We start from the raw sequence: 26,440 nt of genomic DNA on the forward strand, positions 1-26,440 counted from the left end.
CACGCACATACACCACGCACATACACCACGCACATACACCACGCACATCCACCTCATCCACCACCACCTCATCCACCACCACCACATCCACCACCACCACATCCACCACCGCATCCACCACACCCACCACCATCACTTCCACCACCACATCCACCACCACTTTCACCACATCCACCACCACCACATCCACCACCACCACATCCACCAACACCACATCCACCCCCTCATCCACCACCACCACATCCACCATCACCACCACACCCACCACCACCATATCCCCCAGATCCACCACTACCACATCTATATGTGTGTGTGTGTGTGGCTCTGTGTGTGTGTAGGTGCAAATGCAATGTTCTTGGATTTTTGTCACAATAAAATACACTGAACATAATCTTCACAAAAGTTATTTACAAACGTTTAAGCTACTGCCATTATAAATTACAATAACTTTTATTTAAGTATTAATTATTTACAAAATTAAAAGCCATTGTTATGTGTAATATCAAGACATCCAAGTCACGTAAATACAACACACATTGCATTACAAATGCTATAGGTGTCACATTTGCAAAAGTTAACACTATTGACATTGTAACTGACAAAGCTATTAATTTTGCTACTTTCAAAACCAACACATAAATAAAAAGTGTCATTTACAATACCAATAGCTCAAACTTTCCTAATGCGAGACCTATTGCATTTCCAATGCTTGTTGTGCTTGGTGTCCTCCCACAGAGCACTGCCCAATTACTGTTAACATTACGCTTCTGTGTCGGTGTTTCTTTGGGGGACTGTTTTTCTTTGATTCCTGCTTGTGTCACTATTTGCCCATCTCTGGTGGTTCAGCTTTGGCATCTGTCACTTAATCTCCCCGTCACGTTCAAAAAGCGAGATGAAATGCCAAATGCTGTTTTCGAAATCCCCTCTTTATTTTTCTGACTTCAAAATGCGAGGATTTACCCCCAGCCACCTCCCGCTTCACTGCTTGTTGCTTTAGCGAGCCTCTGTCACGCGACCTTCAGCAGCCCTCCCTTGAAGCACAGTTAAAAGAGCAAGGCTTGGGCAACTTCCGTTGCATTTTCTCTGACACTCGAAGGTGATGGAGTGTTTTACATCCGCACTAGTTCATTAACACAATGGCAGATTAATTTTTGAGTGCATTTTTATAGAGCCCAAACTCAACTGACCCAAAGGTATTAAAGCGCTTTACAAAAGCACTAGTTACATTACAGAGGGTCAGGTTAATGTTTTAGTGTTTAGGTGCGTTGTGATTAAATGAGCCCCACCCTCTTCAACGTCTACATGAGCCCCCTCGCGGCCATCGTACGCAAACACAACCTCAGCATAATCTCCTACGCCGACGACACCCAGCTGATCCTCTCCCTGACCAACGACCCCGCCGCCGCCAGAGCCAACCTGCACGAAGGGATGAAAGAGGTAGCCGAGTGGATGACAACCAGCCGCCTGAAACTGAACTCGGACAAGACGGAGGTCCTCATCCTGGGCTCCTCACCCTCCGCCTGGGACGACTCCTGGTGGCCTCCCGCCCTGGGCACCGCACCCAAACCGACAGACCATGCACGAAACCTGGGCTTCATCCTGGACTCCTCCCTCTCCATGACCAGGCAAGTCAACAACGTCTCCTCGGCGTGCTTCAACATCCTACGCATGCTACGGAAGATCTTCTGGTGGATCCCCACCGAGACCAGGAAGACTGTCACCCAGGCCCTCGTCACCAGCCGACTGGACTACGGCAACGCCCTCTACGCCGGTACCACCGCCAAGCTCCAGAAGAGACTCCAGCGGATCCAGAACGCCTCAGCCAGACTCATCCTCGACATCCCACGAACCAGCCACATCTCCGGACATCTGAGAGACCTTCACTGGCTTCCCGTCAACAAAAGAATCACCTTCCGCCTCCTCACCCACGCACACAAGGCCCTACACGACCAAGGCCCGAGCTACCTCAACAGCCGAGTCAACTTCTACGCTCCCAAACGCCACCTCCGATCAGCCAACCACGCCCTCGCCGCCGTCCCCCGCATCCGAAGAGCGACTACAGGAGGAAGGTCCTTCTCCTACCTGGCCGCCAAGACCTGGAACTCCCTCCCGACCGACCTGCGCCTGACCCAAGACCACCTCTCCTTCAGGAAGAAGCTGAAGACCTGGCTGTTCGAGCAGTAGCGGCACCCAACCCCCCCCACCCCCAGCGCCTTGAGACCCTACGGGTATGTAGCGCGCTTTATAAGTGTCACTGATTGATTGATTGATGTCAACGCCGCCCCTGTTTATTCATTATTTCCCCTCTACCTAACTAATGGGAGCAGTATTCGTCGCTCCCACCTCTTCCCATGTCACTGCTTGCCCGCTGCCTCTTCCTATCGTCCTTCTCTAAGAGCTGTAATTTCAAAGCACATTCATGGCAGCTCCCCAGGGACTGTGAGGCATTTTTAAGTATATAATGTAAACTTTGGCGACCCGAAGGTGTTGGAGCGCTTCACTGAAGGCGCTAGTTACATTGCACAATGTCAGATTCTTTTGGGGGGGGACTTTTATAGAGCACGAATACCACTGACTCAAGGGTACATTACACAAAGTCAGGTTAATTTTTTTTGTTTTTAGGTGCGTGGATATTAAATTATTCAGCGCAATATTCGTCCCTCTCACCTCCTCCCATGTCGCTGCATACCCAATGCCTCTTCCTGTCGTCCTCCTTCTCTCCGAGCTCGAATTTCAAAGCACTTTCATTTAGCCTTCCATGGGACTGTGAAACATTTTTTCTTATACAATGTGAACGCTAGCTACCCGAAGGTGTTGGAGCACTCTACATAAGCGCTAGTTACATTTCACAAGGTCAGATAAATGTTTCAGGGCATTTTGATAGAGTGCAAACTTGACCCGCCCAAAGGTATTTGAGTGCTATACAAAAGTGGCAGTTACGCTACACAAGGTCAGGTTAATATATATTTTTTTGCAGCGCAGAGATTAATTGATGCTGTCCCCGTTTATTCATTATTTCCCCTCTACCTGACAAATGGGAGCATTTTGTTTTTGTTATGTCCAGTAACCTGGGGGCTGGGACATAGAGCTGGGCCGGGGGCTTGCTGTTACACACATGATGCGAACAGTGTTTTGAATGAAAAACTCTGGAGATAAGTGCCTGGTGAATAGGGGCCTGGGGAGAGTTCGATGTGATGTCTCCGCCATTGGAAAGTCCTACACTGCTTTTTTTCATAGGCTGTTCAATACTCTAGTGAAGCTGTCGCACACAAAATGTTATAGTGCTGTTGACTTGTATTGAAGCACTTATCTTTTTGTCTGTGTGTTAAAAAACCTTGGAATGTGTCCATAAATGTTTCTCAAGACAAGCATGTATTCCTGAATCAGATTGTATAATCCAGTGTGTATAGCTCTTCTATCCCTCGTGGCACTGTAACCATGATAATGTGGTGCATGTGAAACACTTATAAGGTCCCAAAGGCAAGACCTATTGGCTTTGACAATGATTGTTAATACCAATATCTTCCAACCACTCTTTCAAGAATGATTTTCATAGTCCAGTTCCTTGGATTTCAACATACAACAGAGGCACAAAACTGTTCCTCAAAGTCCCACATTGCATTCAAAATAAATCCATCCTAGCGCCAACTGACTCTGCTCTGTAGATTTAAGTCTTTTGCACCGAATTCGAATTTAATCTTAGCCATGCTGGTGTATTATTGTCATCTTTGGCTTATTTGAGGACGCCCCTACCTTATAATGTAGTCCACCTCTGGAATGATGATGGTCTGATGGTCATTAAAAAATATATAAAGCATCCTCTGTTTGATTTGTGACCATTAGTGACATTAATTATGCTGTTCATTCTGGGCACAGCGGTGTTCTTGGCACAATGAGTGGCTATTAGTGGCCTATTTTGGGCAACCTAGACATTTTGGCGTCCACTCCTTCAAATCCTCCCTCACCTCCCTCTGGCCTTCGTGCCTAGGTACCCCCCCCCACTCCCAAGGAAAGCGTAAAGAGCTTGGGAGTATGGCTTGATAAAAACCTCTCCTTCTCCACTCAGGCCACCAAACTATCGGCCACATGTTTTGGCCTACTTAGAACTCTAAGGAAAGTTCTTCCCCTCCTACCAATGGCAGCAAAACAAGTGGCAGTACAGGGCCTGATTCAGTCTCGGCTGGATTCGAACAGCGCCCTGTATGTTGGTGCCCCCGAGATGACCCTGCGAAAGCTACAGGTGGTGCAGAACTGTACAGCCCGCACCCTGCTACAGATTCCACGGACCCAGTCAGCCAAACCCGCACTGATCAGCTTACACTGGCTCCCAGTGAGACAGAGAGTGGCGTTCAAGGCATTATGTATTGCCCACCGGGCCTTCTGGAAGTCAGGCCCAGTTATCATTGACAACTTAGTCAATCGATACCACCCAAAGAGAAACCTCCGATCTGCAGAGGCTTTTATGACCGTGGTACCCAGAGTAAAGAGAGCCAGGACCGGAGGTAGGCTGTTCTCTGTAAACGCCGCTAAGATGTGGAATTCACTCCCCTTACAACTCCGGACCAATTCAAACCTACTCTCTTTCCGCAAACAATTGAAAACTTATCTTGTTTGCCAGGTCCATCGAATCCTAATCCTTCCATCACTCCCAGTTCTGTCTTCATGCTTCAGCGCTTGGACGCCCTTGTGGCAGCAATCGCGCTATATAAATAACAATACAATACAATACAATACAATACAAATGTTTTGGGCACCATTGTGGTCGCCTGGGCCATCTCTGGTATGTAATGGTAAAACCTAGGCTTGAGAGGCAGAGTCTGTTTGAGGCAGTTGTTCATACAAGTACTTGAAAATGAAAAGCTGAATGAAAACTTGCATTGCAAGGCAAAATAGTGTTTATTTGTTTCAGAAAATATCAAGCTTGTGTTTGGATGATTTGGGGGGTATTTACCCGATTTTAAAAGTTTGCATTTGACAGCAAAATGTGTTTGTTCTCCAAAACGGATAAGCAGATGCTCTGAGACAAAATTAATCGAATGTCTAAAATACATGTAAAGCTGAAAACCGAATGCTAAGTTGTGCTGAGTTACAGTGACTTGTAATATAATGTATGTATACTTGTAAAGCGCACTGTTACCTTGTTACGTTGTGTCCTGGCGCTGTATACCGCTGGGGAACCCGTCATGGCTTTCCCTGTGAGAGGGCACCCCCAAGGTGAAGCCAGGCATCCCCGGCGCTGCTGGGGCCTTTGTGGAGATTAAGCAAGCTATTGCCCAGAGTCGCAGAGTAGGACCCATGGTTAGGGTTGGCACCTAGGCGAGAATTATCGAGTCCGCGGACATTGACCCAAGACCCTGCAGCGTCTGGAATTGAACCCTGGTCCCGGGCCGACTTCTGCTTCAGGGTCTGCCCCTTCTAACCAGTGAGCCACACTTCTCCACACTAGTTATCTTATGTATTCTGTGCAAGAAAGCGTTTGCTGGCATAGTTGATATTTAATTTCTCATTTGAAGGCATTCCATCTTTATAAAATCTTTTATGATATTGCTATCAGTAACCTGCCTTGTTTCTATGTGTAGTTGTTATTATTATTATTATTCATTCATGGGTGGATCACTTTTCTAATGTTGCTTAATGTGCTATTTTTTAATTGTTCACGAAGATTTTAACTGATCAAAAGTAGCTCTCTTTATTGAAAAGGATGGAAACCCTATCTGTTGCCTGCTGTACTGTGTAATAAAGTGCTACCTAAACCTATTAATCCATTTATATGAAACTTAGGGAACATTTCACTTGCTTCTACAACCATCTTAAGAAATAGCGCTCTTGTCATTTTCAAAACAGCTTCCTTGTTGACAAGGTACACTTTAAACCCGAACTCCAAAACCGATGCCAAAACCGACCAGTAACTAGGTGTAATCTTTTTGGTTCAGTCTAGGAGTAGATGGGCGTCTGCTTTCATTCCCTTTATGTTTCTTGCATGTTACAGTGACCATGAGCTTGCTTTTCTTTTTAGTGTTCATGAATATTCGTGAAGATCCCTTAATGGAGAAGAAACAGTTAAATGTAATCCTAGCTCCCCTTCATAAGAAATTTCACTGAATTCATGAATAATTTATCCCCTAAGAGAGGCCTGGAGACCTTAGTGTGGTTGACAGTGCTGAACAGGTTCCAGATATATAATGCACTTACCATACAGTATAACATCTAACACTAACTTGAAAATGACTTGGAAATTGACTTTGAAAGCTGTGGTGTGACCTGCTGAAAGCAATGTCATTGAAATGGTTTCGACGTTGACTTCAGAAAGTGATGTAAGCAGTCAAATAGATCTGCAGGAGTGGTCTATGAGGTGGTGATGCTAATCCCTGATGGCCGCCTGTTTCTTTAGTGTAGAGATGTAGTCAAAGGCAGAAGAAAGCCAGCGATTGGATGAGTGAAGGTTTACAGGCATATTCTCATTGTCGTCTTGACTGTAGTGACCTTAAATGTATTTGGAGAGGGCAACAGGGTTGAATATGTTTTCAGTGGCATGTGAATCTGGAGAGAACTGCTTATTACCCAGTCCACTCCATGGAAATGATGTGCCCACTCAGTAAATTCTGGCGTCATTTGAAAATGAGATCCATAGGGATGACCAGTTTTCTTTTGGTAGCATGGAAATATGGTTACGCTGCACTACCAGTTGTAGATCAGTTGCTCAGAGCTTCAAGATCTTTAGCTGCACTGGCTATACATCAATAAGGGAACAATAGTATACGTAGAGGATTGCCAGGATTTGCAAAAAGTGATTCACAGACACCAGTTTGTTCGTGGGGGAGATTCTGGCTGTCAGTATAGCATTTAAAGACTCCTTGCCCTAAAGCCGGGCTCGACTAAGTCTGGATGACTGTGGTGAAGACCAAAATGTCCAGGTGATAGTTGCTTAATGCATCAATTATTAGCTTCTCTATTTAATACACAACCTTGCTTTAAGTATTGGGCAGTATAAACAGTTCCCTTTGCATTAGGATAGTTTCCTGAAAAGCAAAAGGTCATGATGACAGAGTATTAGCTGAAAATCTGCTTACTAGCCTGAGCAGTCTGCCCGCATTTATGGGTTTTAGGGTGTAGCACATGTTCTCTGCATAAGCAGTTCCTTTTTAGGGTCGAGCCTGCAAAAGCATGTGCTCGCTTGCAAGACACTATTATTTACAACAAGCATTTGCAATGCAATAGGTCTCGCATTAGGAAAGTGTGAGCTATTGGTTTTGTAAATGACAATTTTTTAAAATATGTGTTGGCTTTGAAAATATATAAATTAATAGCATTGTTATTCACAAAGCCAATAGCTTACACTTTACTAATGCTAGTCCTATTGGCTATGGCAATGCTTGTTGGTAGCAAGCAAGCACAGTGCTGTTGTGGTGCTGAGTGATGCTGTTGTGGTGCTGAGTGATGATGTGCTTGGGCTGAGTGATGTGGTGGTGTATTAGAGGGATGTGGTGGTGTTCCTGAGTGATGTGGTGGTGTCCCTGAGTGATGTGGTGGTGTCCCTGAGTGATGTGGTGGTGCCCCTGAGTGGTGCCCCTGAGTGATGTGGTGGTGTCCCTGAGTGATGTGGTGGTGTCCCTGAGTGATGTGGTGGTGTCCCTGAGTGATGTGGTGGTGCCCCTGAGTGGTGCTCCTGAGTGATGTGGTGGTGTCCCTGAGTGATGTGGTGGTGTCCCAGAGTGATGTGGTGGTGTCTCAGAGTGATGTGGTGGTGTCCCAGAGTGATGTGGGGGTGTCCTAGAGTGATGGGATGGTGTCCTAGAGTGATGTGGTGGTGTCCTAGAGTGATGTGGTGGTGTCCTAGAGTGATGTGGTGGTGTCCTAGAGTGATGTGGTGGTGTTGTGTTGTGTGGCGTGCAGCAGTGTGAGGCGTGCAGCAGTGTGATGTGTGGAGCAGTGTGAGGCGTGCAGCAGTGTGAGGCGTGCAGCAGTGTGAGGCGTGCAGCCGTATGTGGCGTGCAGCCGTGTGTGGCGTGCAGCCGTGTGTGGTGTGTGGCGTGCAGCAGTGTGTGGCGTGCAGCAGTGTGTGGCGTGCAGCAGTGTGTGGCAGCAGTGTGTGGCGTGCAGCAGTGTGCAGCATGCAGCCTGCAGCAGTGCGAGGCATGCAGCAGTGTGAGGCGTGCTGCAGTGTGAGGCGTGCAGCAGTGTGAGGCGTGCAGCAGTGTGAGGCGTGCAGCAGTGTGAGGCGTGCAGCAGTGTGAGGCGTGCAGCAGTGTGAGGCGTGCGGCAGTGTGAGGCGTGCGGCAGTATGAGGCTTGCGACAGTGTGAGGCGTACGGCAGTGTGCAGCTTGCAGCAGTGTGAGTAATGCAGCAGTGTGCAGCGTGAAGCAGTGTGAGTTATGCAGCAGTGTGCAGCATGCATCGGTGTGAGGCGTGCAGCAGTGTGAGGCGTGCAGCAGTGCGAGGCGTAGAAAGTAGAAAAGGTGAGACTCCTGAATGCGAGTGTATGATATAGTTACAAACAGGACGCCACCACCAAGGGCGGCCAGCATCTATCGGGGTTGGTGGGGTGGCGGGGGAGAGGGTTAAATACATTTTTTTAAATTACTTATCGGCTTGCTGTGTCCTCCTTGCTGCGCCTCCTGGTTGCGTCGCTCCTCCTCCCGCGAGCACAGGAACAGGAAGCAGCCTAGAAGCACCCAGGTTCCCTTGAGCCAATCACAATGCTGCATGAAGCATTGTGATTGGTCTTAGTGTCGTGGCTCGGCGCTCAGGGCATGTTCTCCATCCAGGCTGTAATGCAGCCTGAGTGGAGATGAGGGAAAATGTGCATGACTGTTTTGGGTGGCATAAGAGGGCCACCCAAACAGTCTTTGTGCACTTGAGAGTGGGGGCAAACCACTCCTCAGCTGCTCTATCAGCGCCGCCATGCCTCTTAAGCTGCTGTGCAACAAAAAGGAAAAAAGAAAATGATAACTGAGTTATCATTTTATTTTGTGCTTATACTGCTGAAAAAAAACAGTGAAGCAATGCTCCTCCTCCTTCGCGGAGGAGCCACCACTGCATCCACCCAAATTCAGCCCGGCGCGGTCGTACCGCCAGACAGCTGGATCGTGTTCATACTGCATCGGCAGTGCCTGTGTGCACAGGCTAAGTCTGTGCAGCCCCTCTGGGTACCGGTGCCACTGCACCGGCTGCATCACTAATAGCTAGGCCCCTGCTCAGACTCACTCCCCCTAACATTCTTTACTTACTCAATCAATCAATACATTTGTAAAGCGCACTACTCACCCGTGATGGTCTCAAGGTGCTGTGGGGGGAGGGGTACTGCTACTGCTTCAAAAGCCAGGTCTTGAGGAGCCTCCTGAAGGTCAGTGGATCCTGGGTTGGCCGTAGGAGGATCGGGAGGGTGTTCCAGGTGTTGGCGGCGAGGTGGGAGAACGATCTGCCTCCGGTGGTCGCTCTTCGGATGCGGGGGACAGTGGCGAGGTCGGCGGAGCTTAGCTGGCGGTTCGGGGTGTAGAAGGTTAGGCGTCTGTTGAGGTATACTGGTCCGGCGTCGTTGAGTGCTTTGTGAGCGTGGTTGAGGAGCTTGAAGTTTATCCTCTTCTTGACGGGAAGCTAGTGCTGGTCTCTCAGGTGAGGTGTGATGTGGCTGCGGAGAGGGATGTTGAGGATTAGGCAAGCAGAGGCGTTCTGTATGCGTTGTAGACGTTTTAGGAGTTTGGCCGAGGCTCCTGCCTAGAAGGCATTTCCGTAGTCCAGCCTGCCTCTGACAAGGGCCTGGGTGACTGTTCTTCTTGTTTTGGGGGTGGGATCCACCTGTAGAGCTTGCTGAGGGTGTTGAAGCAGGAGGATGAGACGGTGTTGACTTGCTTGGTCATGGAGAGTGTTGAGTTGAGGATGAACGGAAAGGGGGAGGCGGACACTCTGGGTTACTAAGCTTAGGCCTTTTTCACTCATTGCCAGAATTGGACTACATGTACCACAATGCACTGGCTGTATAATCAGAATCACTGGGGTCAACGAGCGGCAGTCCTGCTAGACTGGCTGCAGTGTGTAAGGAAAAGCTGCTTTGTCCGTTTTTATGTCACCATCATCATCAATGTAGGACCACAAGTACCAGCATGCAAGTGCCCAACCATGAGATAGGATAGGACAAACACCCCTGGCCTGGGACTGATTGAACTGTCAGCGATATTGTTGGTGCGTGTTGTATGCAGGCCTGTCTTGTCTTCTATATGCTGCTACGGAAGAGTTCCCAGGGCATGCTGGATAAGAGAAGAAGTGAGAGTACGGGCTGAGGAGGGACCTGTGGGCTCAGCTTCAAGGGTGGGATGCGATGCGAGCGAGGGCACTGGGGAGTTGACCGGTTCAGGCTCTTAACCTGGCTGAGGAGAGGGAACAGGTGAGGGGGCGGGTCTTAGGAAGGCTCTCACTGAGTGACAGGAGGGGTGGGTCTTAGGAAGTCTCTCATTGAGTGACAGGAGGGGCGGGTCTTAGGAAGGCTCTCATTGGGTGGCAGGAGGGGGCGGGTCTTAGGAAGGCTCTCACTGGGTGGCGGGAGGGGGCGGGTCTTAGGAAGGCTCTCACTAGTGGCGGGAAGAGGTTAATTTGTCTCAGCTGCAGTCGCTCTTGGCCTATATAATGCCACTTTGGCGGGCAAATTTGCGCTTTTATTTGTCTCTGGCTGTTGAGGTTGGACTGAGTCATCTGTCTGGTAATGTATGTTTTTTGATGAAACCAAAAAACTTTTGGCTGCTCTCTGTCGTGTACAGACGCAGGACCGGTTTGTGATTTTTCATTGTTGATTTGTTCTTTTCCTCTCACCAAGCCTTATTTTTCAAGGAAGTGGGTTGGTACGGGTGTATTTTTTTGTCTCTCTTGCAGGGATCGGTCTGGTATAGGGCTTGATTTGAGGTGGTGGTTGCAAGTGGGACCTCTAGTTTGAGCCAATGGTTGCTGGGAGGGAGGGGTGCGGCGGCACTACAGCTGCTCCGATAGTTCTGTAGGCTTGGCGCGAACTGCTGACAAGTATATCACTTGTTTCTTGCAGGGGGCAATCCGCAGTGGCTTTCAGTCTAAGGTGTATGTACTACATTGTCGGAAATACTGTCACCGGTGACAGACCATTCACGGCCTGCGGTGCACCACGCATCTCTCTACCTTGCGTGTTACCCGGGGGCACGAAAAAAAACCTCTTAAGTCCGCATGATAATATCGATCAGTGAATTACGCCACATTTGTTTTATAATCCTCGTACTTGAGGGCTGGTTTTGGCGAGGATGCTGTTCTATTTAAAATAATAGAAAAACTTAGTAATTTTGTGTTTTGTTGTTCCTTGTAAACGCATCCCTTTAGACTCCTGAACCGGTTTAATCGTGGCATGTCCTAGCGATCGACCAACCCAATGTCATGAGGATAAGAACTATATGCAAGCATATTTTTATGTAACCCAAAGCATTCTGGTTCTTGTAGTGCCCTAATGAGACTGCTCCCAAGGTGCTTGATATTAGAAACTCCGAACAGGCTCAGACAGACTCGAAACATGGGGGATATTCAACGTGTGTGTGTGTTGTTATTCTACTTAAAATGTTAGTTGTACTGAATCTACTGTTGCAAATTAGTAGATTTAAAAGTAGAAAAAGGTAGCTTTGATATAGTAGCCCAGTTGCTCGGAAACATTAGGCCTGAAAGTAGCAAATTAAGAATGCGTAACCCTCCCCCCACCTTTCCTTACAAGCAGACGTGATCCCGCAAAATGCCATCCCTGACAGGCCTGCAGTGCCAATTGTAATGCCCGCAGCCCCCGATGTATGTTGTGAACAAGGCACAATGTAAGTGAGAGGCTTACCGATTGTGAGGCCAGACCTAAACTACAGCCCTCATGGTCTGTGGCCATGTGCCTCCCAGGAGGGTGGGAGGGTTCCTGAGGCACAGCCAGGTGGCATTTGTAATAACCGCAGTGTTTGATCTGGAAGTGCGGGAGCTCTAACTCTTAGGTGCCCACCATCTGGTACTGTCTAATGCCAGGGTTGATTAATACCAGGGCTTCCCAGTCTAGATTCCGCTCGTGTCTTTCTCCCACCCTCACACACACCTCCTTATCTCACCCTCACCATCCCTGCTTTCTTAAGTTTTTTTATTTTTAGAATCTTTTTCAGCTACTGGAGGAAGAGTAGATCTTAAGGTATTCCAAAGCTGCACATCGAAATCCTTATTTTATACATTACATGGCTTATATTCCAAGATCGTTTCACTCCGCAAGCGCTAAAGAGATTTGTCAGTTTCAAGGAAAAAAACTTTCGCGCGGGACAAGAGAGACCTCTTCCCCCCCCCCCTGACCCCCCCCCCCCCCCTCCCCCACGTTTTGGAATATTACTGCATGGTTCGGGAGACATCGGCAGGAAAGAGGACTAAAACAAGACATCAGCGTTTAGTTGCTTCGGCCGTGAAATGGATCCAAAAAAAAAAGAAGCTTGTGAGTGGTGCTGCGCGTGCGCCACTGCGAGCATATGTCTTCAATTATGGCCGCCATGTCTGGCCGCCATAATTGAAGACAAATGGGCTTTGGTGCGCGTAACAGACACCAATAGGCCATAGGCGGAGCTAAGCGACCGCCTATGGACTATTGCGTGTTCTGTTATAAAACAGAACGCATGCAAAGCCCAATCAAAATTGACCTTGAAATGCACATGCACGAGCTTTGTGGAATTTCAAGGTCCATTTTTGAAACCCTAGTAAAATGGCTTTTTGCTCGCTTCGCTTGCGAGTCCTAAAAAGGGTTTGGAGCCCGTCCATTGCTTACCATTTGTACGCTTCAGTGTCACTCTTCTTTGCTGCCTCCTTAATTAGCTAGTACAGGCGAAGAAACATCACCTCTTATGCTTACTGTGGCACACGGACCAAGCACAGATTGATTCAACTTAATCAGTGCCCGTCGGCTGCTCCTGACATGATTGGGGTAATGTTTCTCACCCACCCCCAACCCACTCCTGCTGCTCCCTCCATAGTGCTTTTTTCCTTGTTTTTTTTCTTTTTTAGTTGCAGTACTCTGGGCCGTAGGTTACTATTGTTGATCGTCAATCACACTATTATGTCTGCACTTGGGGGAATGTGCAACGTTTTGTGAAGGTCGCTTCCCCTCACTTTGTCCCTGCATTCATAAATTATACTGGGGTGGTAATGACAATAAGGCCATTTGAAGAAATGTAATAGCCTGTTCTGTTAATGTTTTGCACACTGAACATTCTGCATAACAGTGCCACTGGAACTTTGCTGCATATGAGGCCCAAATTATACAGCAGTGTTGAATAATTTAAAAAACAGTAAGAGGCAATTTATGCCACTCAACTCTAATCCACTTAATTCACTTCACGCCATTCTAATCCACACCACTCTATTCAGTCCAGTCCACTACAATCCACTCCACTATAATCAACTTCAATCCATTCCACTGCACTCTAATCCCTTCGAATCTAATCCCCTCTACTCTCACCCCCTCCACTTTACTTCATTCCACTCCACTATACACCAATCTTCTCAATTCCAATTCACTCTAATCCCCTCCAATCCAATCCGCTCCACTCTCAATCCCTCCACTGTACACCATTCCACTCCACTATACACCAATCTTCTCCATTCCAATTCACTTAATCCACTCCATATCCTGTCCACTCTAATCCACTCTACTCCCATCCTCTCCTCTCCAATCCTCTCCTCTCCAATCCACTCTACTCTAATCCTCTCCTCTCCAATCCACTCTACTCTAACCCTCTCCAAACCACTCCAGTCCACTCTAACCTAGTCCCCTCCACTCTAATCCAGTGCATTCTAATCTCGTCCAATCTAATCCATTCGACTCCAATCCAGTCCACTCTACCCCACTACACTGTAATCGAGTCCGATCCACTCTAATCCATTCAGTCCACTCTATCCGTTCCACTATGCTCCTCTTTACTCTAATCCACTTCACTCTGATCCTCTCCACTCTAATCCACTTCTAATTCACTCTAATCAACTCCACTCTAATCCAATCCAGTCTAATGCACTCCACTCCAATCTACTATAATCCAATCCATTCTAATCCACTCCATTCTAATCCACTCCACTTCTAATCCATTCTACTCTACTCTAATTTACTTCAATCCAATCTACTCCACTCCAATCTACTTTAATTCAATTCACCCCACTGCACTCCACTCTAAGCCAATCCAATCACCTCCAGTTCACTTCCCTCTAGTCCACTCTACGCCAGGCCACTCTACGCCATGCCACTCTACTCTACCCCAGCCCACTCTACTCTACCCCAGGATACACCACTCTACTCCACGATACACCACTCAACAGTACATCACTCTACAACTGTCTTCTCTGCAACACTCTGTGACAATCTACTGTACTCCTACTCTACTCCAATCCCTACTCCAACATGCTGCTCCACTCTGACGTGCTGCTCCACGCTGACGTGCTGCTCCACGCTGACGTGCTGCTCCACGCTGACGTGCTGCTCCACGCTGACGTGCTGCTCCACGCTGACGTGCTGCTCCACGCTGACGTGCTGCTCCACTCTGACGTGCTGCTCCACTCTGACGTGCTGCTCCACTCTGACGTGCTGCTCCACTCTGACGTGCTGCTCCACTCTGACGTGCTGCTCCACTCTGATGTGCTGCTCCACTCTGACGTGCTGCTCCACTCGCTGCTCCACTCGCTGCTCCACTCTGACGTGCTGCTCCACTCTGACGTGCTGCTCCACTCTGACGTGCTGCTCCACTCTGAGGTGCTGCTCCACTCTGAGGTGCTGCTCCACTCTGAGGTGCTGCTCCTCTCTGAGGTGCTGCTCCACTCTGAGGTGCTGCTCCTCCTCTCTGACACGCTGCTCCACCTCTCGGACACGCTGCTCCTCCTCTCTGACACGCTGCTGCTCCTCTCTGACACGCTGCTGCTCCTCTCTGACACGCTGCTCCTCTCTGACATTTTTTAGTGGTTTGAAATGGTGACCCGGTGGTCACCTTCAGGTAACATAAGAAAGGGAGTTTAATTCTCTGAACATCTTGCTGTCTTAGTTTGCTGGTCAGAAGGTAGAGAATTATTTGCATAGTTTAATGAACGCAACACTGTTATATCCTGATGTAAAAAAAAAAGGTAAAAACATACCCACTGTGGAAACTCAACATTCGGGTTTGCTCCCAGGAAGCTTTGCGACTACGCAAGTTCATCCAGCCATCTTTTGCCATCATACCACCATTGGTTGTATGATTGTCCGAGAGTTCCTGCCTTTTCTGTGCTTGCAATTGGGCTCTTAAAAAGATTGAAGCACTCCACACATCAACATGTATCTCAAGTAGTGTATGCACGTTACAGGCCCCCACTAACAAAACCAGCACCCACACCTGCAAAACGGCCCCCACCCTTCCAGCCTCCCGGGGAAACACCTGATGCCCACTACGGCCAATCCGGCCCTGAACACACGCTTAGACAACTCGCTGCTCTTTCATCCAGCGGTTGGTTTAATGTGACTTGACTGGATGTTTACAAAGGATCATTGCTGCACCCTTTCCGCATATGCTGAGTTTGTGGCTTGATTGAAAGTCGAGAATGTAAAGTACGAACAGATGTGCTACCTCTCCTTGTTCATGGGCTGTTGACCTGTGATCAAGAAGACCAGGTGTGGCAGGAGTGAGGCTAGTGTGGGGTGTGTTACTGGGGGAAGTTGGGGTGGAAGGGAGAACATGCTGTGCTCCTAGCTGGGAAGATCCACTGACGACCAAGAATAACTGGTGTTAGTCGGATTGGAGCTTCCTTTAGGACACTTTACTTTGGGAATTTGAGGAAGGAAAAAAGAACATGCTGCGTTCGTAGCTCATCTTCAGCCTGTGGCCAAAAATACCTAGTGTTACAGGAGTGGAGCTTCTTGTGGAGTGAGGGCAGGAACGGAGAATATGCTGCGCTCAAGGCTGTTCTTGAGCCTGTGACCGAGGTAACTTGTATTGCAGACGTTCAGCTCACAGTGGGATGCTCATAACTGGTCGTGAAGCTGTCATACAGTAGCCAATGAACTGTGTTGAGATGTTAGTGGACCTCAGCTCAAATGACCCTTAATGTATCATCTCCTCTCTCGCTTGTAAATTATTTCTAGAGCCGATACCTTGAAAAGCCCATGGAAATAGCACGGATCGTGGCCCGGTGCTTATGGGAAGAGTCGCGCCTGCTTCAGACGGCAGCCACTGCCGCCCAGGTTCGTAAATGCGGGCTTGCGTGTCTGCCGGCATCATTTGCCCACTTATTGACTTTGTGAGGGCTTCTTTGCATCGTAAACATGTGTAAACCTATAACATTTTCACCCATAACTGTTCTAAAATCGGCTAATGTAGTTTTATAATTGTGTGACTTGACTTGAAAGATATTTATGGATTCCAGTTCAGGTGCTGACACCATTAAAACAAACCAAAAACGTCACAAGCAGTCGGGGCTCAGAATCGCTCTGAACCAGGTGCTACTCGCTAGATCTTTCCCCATCAATACTTTTTCCCAATGTTTATTTATATAGTTTTCATATAACTAAGGCCTTATAAAACAACTGCAGAATGTGGTTTACAAGTCTTGATCCTAAACATTGCATACCGCTGAAACCTTAGCAGACGTTTTTACAGGCGACATAAATACATGACCTAAGAATTGCGTCTGTGTCCTCTAAAAATGGAATGGTATTTCTTTATGATGGGCTAGCATTATAAAGAGCTAGACACTGCCTGTTTAGCCCTTTGACAGAATTTTGAGAAGTTTACGTATTTCTGTTGAATGTAAAAAAAATCATTTAAAATGATAAGCGTACATTAAGTACTGTAGATCATTGCAAGCGTCACCTTGTCATGGGCACTCCTAAAATGGTATGAGATAAAACCTACTTCAAGGATTGAAGAACCTAGAAGTGGATCCAGGACTTCTCCAGATTTCTTTGTTTTCTATCTGAAATCCCGATAATTGTAGTTTAATCTCAATAACCTTATTCTTTTTAGAGTGGACAAGCAACTCACCCCACAGCTGCTGTGGTGACCGAAAAACAGCAAATGCTGGAACAGCACCTACAGGACATGAGGAAGAGAGTGCAGGTATGTCTTTCGCATCCAGGCTTTCAAGAAACTGTGGCATAGCAATCAGATCATTAGACTAGAGTCCAAGGAGTGCTGCTAAAATATGGGTGCACCCAAAGTTAAAGGAGGCCTCATTTTGAGGATCGATGGTACTTTGGTGCATGATCTGCCATGTGCTACTATGATTAGTAAGTGGCTCCTCTCCCGTCCTAATCTGAAATGGATCTTCTATGGATTCAAAACATTGCCATCTCGTTTTAAAATATCCTTATTATTGTAACCATGTTGCCATTACCAAAACATTATCACGCTTTGATTGCTTTAACTTTTTTTATGTTAGTTATGTTACCTTTTCCAGCAATAGCGCCGGGACGCCCCTTAGCTGGGGCAGCTGTGCGCTCAAAAATTCAAATAACATAACATAACATAACTTGGCTTCAGGGTTCATTCTGCATCACATATCTGGCAGCCGTTTCAAGGCTGATTTGTTCTTTTGGTGGAACCTGTGCGAATGAAGTAGTAACACTCTACATCTATATTCAATATCTCATTAGCAATGAGAACGTGCCGGATATAGTAGCGTTCTGTAAATGCATTATTCCAGTGCCCTCCCATGAAACAAATAGCCCCTGATTTTCTAAAAGCTCCATTAATTGAAGTCTCTCACACAGTATACAATGTAACCCCACTATGGAAATAACTGCATGATGTACCCACAGGCCTTGAAGCTAACCTAGAGGCTAAATCTGTATCCAAGAGCCATGTTCTAGGTCTTAGCCACGTCCCTCTATAAATGTATATATACGGCAGCCTTCTCCAAAGTAACTGATATAGTATTCTTACCCATACCCATTAACAATGTAGTGTTTAGAAAAAATCTGATTTGAAAACATAGAAATAACAAATCGGGTCTAAGAAGCAAAGGCTAAAGTGAAAATATTAATCTTTCTCTTTGAACTCTGCCAGGGTGCATAGTTTTTTGTTTAAGGGTGATTTATCAGGTTGACAACTCAAATGCAAAACAAAGGTTCACTTCTTAGATTCCTGTTAATGCTTTGAAAAATAATGATAACCAGTAATCTGAAAGAAACAGGTTAGTGTTAGATTCCTTACCTTAGAAAATCCCCAGGCGTCAGACTGGATCCGGAAAGTTTTGCGTAGCAGTACCCCTGCGTGTCGGTAGGCATCGTCTGCGGCTCCACGTCAGTCGTCGGCGCTGTGATCGCTGGGATGACGTTGTCGGAGTACTTAGACGCCGCTCTCGTGCGCTGACGTCAGCTCTTCTTTTTTCCGCGCCAGCAAGCGCAGATCCGGGAAGAGCAGTATTCCTAGTAATTTTTTTGACAAAACTTTTTTTTTGATCGATTCTTGAGTCGACCTTCGACTCGAGGTGCCGACAGGGATGCCTGGGTTTAAACCTTGTGAGGACTTTCACCGCTTGATGTCGGTGACCAACCCCCACCGTCGGTGCCTTTACTGTCTCGGGGCTGACCACGATGACAAGTCGTGCCCCGCCGCTCGAGGTCCCGGTCGAGGAGGAGGTTGAGGGACCGGTCGCAGTGCAGTAGTCATCGCCACTCGACGAGTCACCACCACTCGTCGGGCTCCAAGTCCTCAGGTAAGTCGAGGCACTTGAAAAAGAAGATGAAGAGGCGACATCGCTCTTCCGACTCCCCCCGACGCTCTCGCGAAGCGGGCGGGGGTTCGGGCGACACCGCCCATGCGCCTCCGCCGGAGCCGCAAGCACCGCGTCCAGCTCCACACCCGCTGGTCCCTGGGCTGCACGCGACGCTGGAGAAGATTTGTGACTCCTCGTGGCCATGAGGACTCACTTCCCTCCGTCAGGCCCTGTCGAGGCGCCTTCAGGCCCCGCGGGTCCGTCTGGGAGCCCTAGCGGGCCGGCGGCTCCGGCCCCGTCGGGTGCTTCGGCCCCGGCGCCGTCGGCGACTTTGGTCCCGACGCCGCAGGACTCTGCAGGATCCAGGCCTGGATCCGTGGCGTCGCCAGTCGACCTTAGGACCTCCGCTGGTGCCGTCACCATTGGTGTCGCCCATGACGCCGTCCCCGGACGTCGTCGTCCCCTGGTCCGGGTTCGGCATCGAAACGGCGCCGCTCGGCGCAGTCTTCGACGCGGATGGGTAAGCAATTTACCTATGACCCGGCTTTAAACATTTTCCCTGATTATCAGGATATGGATGACGAGGGGACTGGGAGGGGTCTGAGGACCCTCTGGCACTGCAGTGCCAGTTGAGCCAGGACTGGGCAGATGAGCTGGGGTGGCCAGTGGTCTGGACACTTCGCCCGACACTGGATTTGTCTCCCCTCCTACTGTGCCTACGGAGGAGGGGGCTGCTCACAGTGTGGTATTGACTCTCTCTTGAGCTCCCTGTCGTGGCCGTGAGGACTAACCTCACTGAGGTGCTCAAACCGCAAGCAAGCTCCTCGGAGCCTCTCCTGCAGTTTAACGAAGCCCTCACCGACGTTCTGGTGGGCACCTGGTCCAAGCCCTCTACAGGCCTTCCTCTAGATCGGAACGTGGCCCGACGCCACCGCGCGGCTCTGGGCGATCCCAGCTTCCTGTCCGTTCACCCCACCCCCGAGAGCCTGGTGATCCAGGCCACTACATCTCAGACCGAATTCCCGAACGCTCCCCCGGATCGGGAATCCAAAAGGTACAATCAGTTTGGCAAGAAACTGTTCTCCTCCCTGAGTTTGGAGCTGCGGTCTGTCAACACGCCTGCCTTTTGGGCCGTTACACCCACTCTCTGTGGGATACGGTTGCGGAAGTGCTGCTGCAGTGCGACAAAGCGGACAGTGCACTGGAGCGTTTCAAGGACTCCAAGGCTACGGCCAAGTCCTTGGGCCTAGGCCAATGCCTGTAAACGTCTGCTTTTTGCCCCTTTCGTGGCCAAGGAAGGGGCTCCCCACATGTCCAGCTAGCTATGGGCCGCAGAGCTAACCTCAACGCGGTCGCGGACGTGGTAATTGCCGTGGCGGTGCCGGGGGACAACGGCGAGGTCAGTCCACATCTGCCTCAAAGCCTTCATAGTCTGAGCTTTCAGGCCCATTCAACGCCAGTGGGGGCAGGGTTCGCCATCACATCCTTCACTGGCGTACCATCACATCGGACAGGTGGGCGCTGCAAATCGTCCGAAGGGGCGATTCCCTCCCCTTTAAGGCGACCCCTCCAGCCATTCCACCGCAGTACCACCGCATGTCGGGGGATCACTTGCAACTTCTGCAGGAGGAAGTTATGGCCCTCTTGGCCAAGGGAGCCATCGAGCACGTTCCTGGGCCAGAAGTAGGACGTGTTGCCACTCCCACTACATTATGGTACCCAAGAAGGGCAAAGGAGGCCTACGCCCTATCTTGGACCTCCGGAGCGTTCAAGATGCTGACTTTTGCGCAGGTCCTTGCTGCCCTGGACCCTGGAGACTGGATGGTAGCGTTGGACTTGCAGGAAGCGTATTTCCATATTCCCGTCCTGCCGGCCCACGGGCGTTACCTGCGTTTCACTGTAGGCCACCAGCAATTTCAGTTTACCGTGCTCCCCTTCGGCCTCACCAGCGCCCCTCGGGTATTCACGAAAGTGATAGCGGTGGTCACAGCTCATCTGCGCAGATCGGGGGTCTCAGTCTTCCCCTATCTCGACGACTGGTTGTGAAGGCGGGCTCGCCCCAGACAGTCGTCAGCCACCTCCAGACTACGGCCGACCTCCTGCACCTGCTGAAGTTCTCCATCAATGTGCCAAAGTCACACCTGTGCCCCTCTCAGAAGCTCCTCTTCATCGGAGCGGTTTTGGACTCAGCAAAGTTTCCGGTTTATCCTCCCGAACAGCAGGTTCGGGATATTCAGGCTCTGATTCTGATCTTTCAGCCTTTATCCTGAGTCTCGGTCAGGTTGACGCTGCGGCTTCTGGGGCTGATGGCCTCCTGCATCCTTCTGATGCATCACGCCAGGTGGCGGATGCGGGCTCTGCAGTGGGACCTGAATTTTCAGTGGGCCCAGCATCAGGGTAACCTGTTCGACCACGTCCGGATCTCTGCAGTGGTGGCTCACGGACCATGATTGGGTCAGCGGCAGATCGCTCTCCCTACCCTAACCGGAGCACGTAGTAGTGACAGATGCGTCCCTCCTGGGCTGGGGTGGCCACATGGGAGAAGCGGAGATCAGAGGCCTCTGGTCTACAGCGGAGTCCCGGCTCTACATCAACCTTCTGGCGCTGCGGGTGATCCGGCTTGCACTGAAACTATTCTTTTCCTCTGTCCGGGGAAGTGTAGTGCTGTTGTTCACGGACAACACCACCGCCATGTGGTACTGCAACAAACAGGGCGGGGTGGGGTCGTGGACCCTTTGTCAGGAGGCTCTGCGCCTCCGGCAATGGCTGGAACACCAGGGCTTCACCCTGGTGGTTCAACACCTGGCAGGTTCCCTGAACACCAGGGCGGACGAACTCAGCCGCCGGTGCATGATGGATCACGAAATGGCGTCTGCACTCGGACATGGCGCAAGGCCTCTTTCAGCAGTGGGGAGAGCCTTGGTTAGATCTATTCGCCACCGAAGAGAACGCACAATGTCATCAGTTCTGCGTGTTGGAATTTCCAAGGCGACACTCGCTCGGAGACGCCTTTCGTCGATAGTGGAGCTGTGGTCTGTTGTACGCCTTTCCACCTATACCACTTCTGCCCAGAGTGCTGAAGAAGATCAAGCGCAACCGGGCCCAAGTCATCCTTGTGGCTCCGGACTGGGCACGAAGATACTGGTATCCCGAGCTATTCAGCATGTCAGTCGATCCCCCGATTTGTCTGCCTCTTCAGGAGGACCTTCTGTTGCAGCAGCAGGGGACGGTCCTCCACTCGAACCTGTTCAGTCTCCACCTACATGTGTGGAGATTGAGCGGCGACAGTTGAGGCCATTTTACTTGCCTCCTGAAGTCTGTGATGTGATTCTGGCAGCCAGGCGTCCATCCACAAAATTGGCATACGCCTGCATACGCCTGCAGGTGGAACAAATTTGTTACATGGTGCACAGCAAAGGCTGTGGATCCTCTCTCTGCCGCCCCTTTCAGAGGTTCTCCTCTTTCTTCTTTCTCTTGCCCAGCAGGGCTCTGCTCTGGGCACTGTCAAAGGCTATCTCTACCATTTACTCCTTCTTGAGGCTCCTGATCAGCCTTCTCTTTTCAAGTCCCCGGTTGTAAATAGATTTCTTAAAGGCATCACGCACATGTTTCCTCCTGTTCCTTTTGTGATGCCTCAGTGGGACTTCAACCTTGTTCTAATCTATTTGATGTACGCTCCTTTCGAGCCACTTCACAATTGCTCTCTTCGTCTTCTGACTCTTAAGACTGTATTCCTGGTTGCCATCACCTTTGCCAGGAGAGTGAGTGAGCTCCAGGCTCCATCTTCTAAGCCTCCTTTCCTCTCTGTCCATCCGGACAAACTTGTCTTGAGAACTCGTCCTTCTTTCCTGCCCAAGGTGGTTACAGCCTTTCATATCGGGCAGTCCAACACCTTGCCCACCTTCTTTCCGATTCTGCATTCTTTCAAGGAGGAAGAGAGGCTCCAACGTCTGGACCTAAAACGTGCACTCTATGTTCTACCGCATACGCCAGTTCCGGGTGGACGACCAGCTCTTTGTTGGTTACGTGGGTGCTAAGAAGGGGCGGGCGGTGCACAAACGGACCATCTCATGGTGGTCGTGTTGTGCATCAAGGTCTGTTATTCCTTGGCGAAAAAGGAGCCTCCTGTTGGGCTCAGAGCCTATTCCACTCGGGCCACGGCGGCTTCTACTGCCCTGGGTTGGGGAGAACCCCTTGCAGGACATCTTTCAGGCAGCTACGTGGGCCTCGCTGCACACGTTAGCTAAACACTACTGCCTGGACAGCCAAGTCCGGAGAGATGGCTTTTTCGGCCGTTCCGTTCTCCAGGACTTTCGGGTGTGATCTTGGTTCGCAGACCCACCACCGGGGTTGGTATTGCTGGGGTATCTATTCTAAAGTAAGTAATCTAACACTAACCTGTTTCTTTCAGATGCACAAGTTACTTACCTTTGGTAACGATATATCTGTAAGAAACAGTAGTTAGATTCCTTACCGCCCCACCCATCCTCCCCGTTCTGCGAACCGATATCTAGGGTTAAGGTTCTCCCTTTCAGGGCCCTAGTTTCATGGCACCAGTGTCGGTCTCTGGCATGGCTCTGCGTTCCTGGGGCGGAAAGCTATGTACAAGAACTGACGTCAGCGCGCGAAGGCGGTGTCTAAGTACTCCGATGGCGTCATCCCGGTGATCACGACGATGCCGACGAACGTTGAGCCGCAGACGACGCCTACCGACGCGCAGGGGTACTGCTACGCAAATCTTTCCGGATCCAGTCTGACGCCTGGGGATATTCTAAGGTAAGGAATCTAACACGAACTACTGTTTCTTACAGATATATCGTTACCGAAGGTAAGTAACTTGTGCAACAGGTTACAGGCAAGGTTATCCTCTCTAGATCATTTTAAACATGTCCCATCAACAGTAATTAGAAGTAGATGCCATAGATTTCACCTAACCATTTCTGTTGGCTCAGACTCTCTGAATTCTTTTATTTCTCTTTGAACTGCTATGCGGCACCCCTTAACCTCTGTCATAGGCATGCATGAACACCATGTGAACCTCAAGAGCACCTCTCGCATTAATAGAGTACCACCCCTCTCGGTTACGGGCATGGGTCTTGGTCTGTCGGAGGTTGTTTGTATTTGGAAGATCTTGAGTGGCAATGTCAGAAACTGCTTGGATTTGTTTCTCATTGGCAAAAGTGGGGAGGTGGCATTACGAGTCATCACAGCCACAGAAGAGTATTCTACAGCGGAGTGGGAAATGGCTAGACTCTGTACCATTCACTGGGCGCAGCTTCATCAGCCAGAGCTCGACAGCTCATTAGCTCAAGGGAGCCTTTTCAAAGAAAGAGGATGGGAGCACAGCACCTCACATCCCAGCACTCTGTTCGCCCCAATGCATCATGGTAAATGCAGTGCATGATAGCACTCACTTCCGTAACCTTGTTGAGTTTTTCACCCTTGTTGGTGCAGCCTGAGTTGTGTATCTCTAGATATGTGTTTAAGGATAGCTGTCCTTCAGCAGAGTGCAACACATCATTTTGCACCCAGTGAGGTGGTACAGAGAACTAAGAATCTAGCACCCCAAAAATGACATATTGCTCTCTACTGATGAAGGAATGAATCCATAAACACGTGTTTAGAATGACACAGCACAGGCTGCACCAACAAGGGTGGTGACAAATTAAAAGACTACTACGGAAGTAAATGTTATCATGCACTGCATTCAACATGATGTATTGGGGCAAATTGAGTGCTGGGATGTGAAACAGTGAGCTCCAACCCTCCTTCTGTCTCTGTCATTCTGTTCAAAGCAAACTCCTGCTGTGGATTTTTCACAGAGGAAATCTGGTTTCCCCCCAGGTGTGCATCGCTTTGGAGACCTTGCTTAAGGTGCAAGAACCTACAAGCATTGCTTTATTACATACGCCAACAGATGCCTGTCTTCCAAGAAGAAAGCAGGATATGCACTGTGACATGGACAAAAGTGATCTTGTTCTTTCCCCGGCCACCGGCCAAGACAGTGACCTTGTGCACTTGTTTTTGCAACCGTTGCCGTTGCACGTTGATGTTTGGCAGGCTTCACAGTGCATACAGTTTACACAAGCTTAGCTTTTGTTCTGGTGGAAAGAGTATGTTTGCTTTCATATTCTGTTATAGTCAGTGAGCTCTGGTGTACATATCTCATACTGGTATGCACGTTTGCTTCTTTTAAAATCTAGGCTTCTGTTCTAAGGAAATACAAAGCCTTCAGACACAAAAAGTCTTGTGGAATAGGCTGAGCTAAAGGAGTAAGATAAGCCAGTAGGTACTTGATGCACAAGAAACCGACCAGGACAGATGCATGTGCTTTCTAGCTGGGCCCTGTTATTTCTCATTGCTACTATTTTCAGGTCTTCTATAAAAACCATCTGTCAAGGCAGTAGGTGCCAGAGAATTAACCATTTATTTCCCTGTTCCTCACGTCAGCCATGATACCCGTGACTTGCCTGTGACATCCATGTAGTCTCTTCTCCGAAGCTTAGTGATCAGCCAAACCACAGCTTTCTGCAGTCTCCGTATCTTCTTTATTTGAAAAAAGGGAAGAATAGAGTAGATCCTGTTACAGTAACTTCACTGCCTTCACCACCACTAAAGATTTATGTATGGTGAAAGGAAAGGCGCTGTGGGCTTTTGTTTGGCCCATTTGTGGATGGAAGAAAAATGGGGCCATTCTTACTTTAGCACCAACAATAATCATCTCAGTCCTGTCGCTGTTACGCTGGAGACAATGATTTTACATCCATGGTTATACCTTGCTCAGTAGTTGATTTAACTTGGAAACTGTAGGGTATTTTGGAAAATGTAATGGATAATTGGGTATGATCTGCATAAGATTGTACTCTGTCCGTTGTTTTTTATTTTTTTATTTTAAGATGTAGAACAACAAGGTGGGTAGAAAAGGTCCCTAGGATTGCAAATGACAAAGGGAAACACTCTGGGAATGATGTGACAAAAGATGTAAGCCAACTGATGGTACTGTTCTATGTGTGGGTCTCCATGAAGAGCCTACCAAGAAGGGTAGGATGATCCACAATGTCTAACTACAGCAATACAGGAGCCACCCAAATCTTAATCTGTGAAGTGCAGAACGTTCCAAAAGCCACCTAATTGCTAATCGAAAAGACATTTAAATCAAGTTATTCCTGTAGCTGGATCACCCCAATCTAAGACTGGCAAATTGGTAATAGGCTGATAATTGGCTTACACTGAGGAGCCTAGTTCAGATTATTAGTTTCAAAGCACAGCAGCACAATTGGGCCTTTTCTAATTTAGAGTGGGAACAACCATCATAGAAGATCAAGTAAATACGGTGAGCAATGACTAGAGCTAAGCCAGTCAGATGCAAGCACCTGGAGGAGCCATGCTGAAACAGGGTTATTTTAGCAGTCTGTAGCTTTAAAAGATCTGAAGAAGCGATCCATGGTCAAGGAAGTGACGAGTTGCAGTGAGAAACTGTGGGTAAAAGGAGTAGTGTAGTTGAGCGGCTTGATGTTTAGCAGGTATCCTTCAAACACCGCCCTATATTGGTAATTTTGTTAATGGAGAATAAGTGTATCCTCACACAATCAGAGAGTGAGTTGTACTCCTGTGTAGCAGTGCGTGCATCCAACTAATAGAACACACACGAGCCCTCGGGTCTATCAAGAAAAGGAGGAAGATAAGTATGGCTGGCTGAAAAGAAGGCGTCCCTTCATCATTGGGAATCCTCCTCGCACCATGAAGCCTAGTCAT

At 48.8% G+C, this 26,440-nt stretch overlaps 1 protein-coding gene across 7 annotated transcripts in view; it reads left to right on the top strand.

The window, feature by feature from the left end:
• The window catches only part of STAT3 (signal transducer and activator of transcription 3), a 378,615-nt gene that overhangs the window by 130,288 nt on the left and 221,887 nt on the right, over positions 1-26,440 (top strand). For all 7 annotated transcript variants that reach the window (XM_086924116.1, XM_086924122.1, XM_086924118.1 and 4 more), the window contains 2 exons: positions 16,113-16,211; positions 16,993-17,085. In XM_086924116.1, coding sequence (XP_086780242.1) covers positions 16,113-16,211; positions 16,993-17,085 — 192 coding nt within the window. The remainder of the gene's footprint in view (positions 1-16,112; positions 16,212-16,992; positions 17,086-26,440) is intronic.

The sequence above is a fragment of the Lissotriton vulgaris genome, chromosome 5 (assembly GCF_964263255.1).
Source record: "Lissotriton vulgaris chromosome 5, aLisVul1.2, whole genome shotgun sequence".
In the NCBI taxonomy this organism is placed as follows: domain Eukaryota; kingdom Metazoa; phylum Chordata; class Amphibia; order Caudata; family Salamandridae; genus Lissotriton; species Lissotriton vulgaris.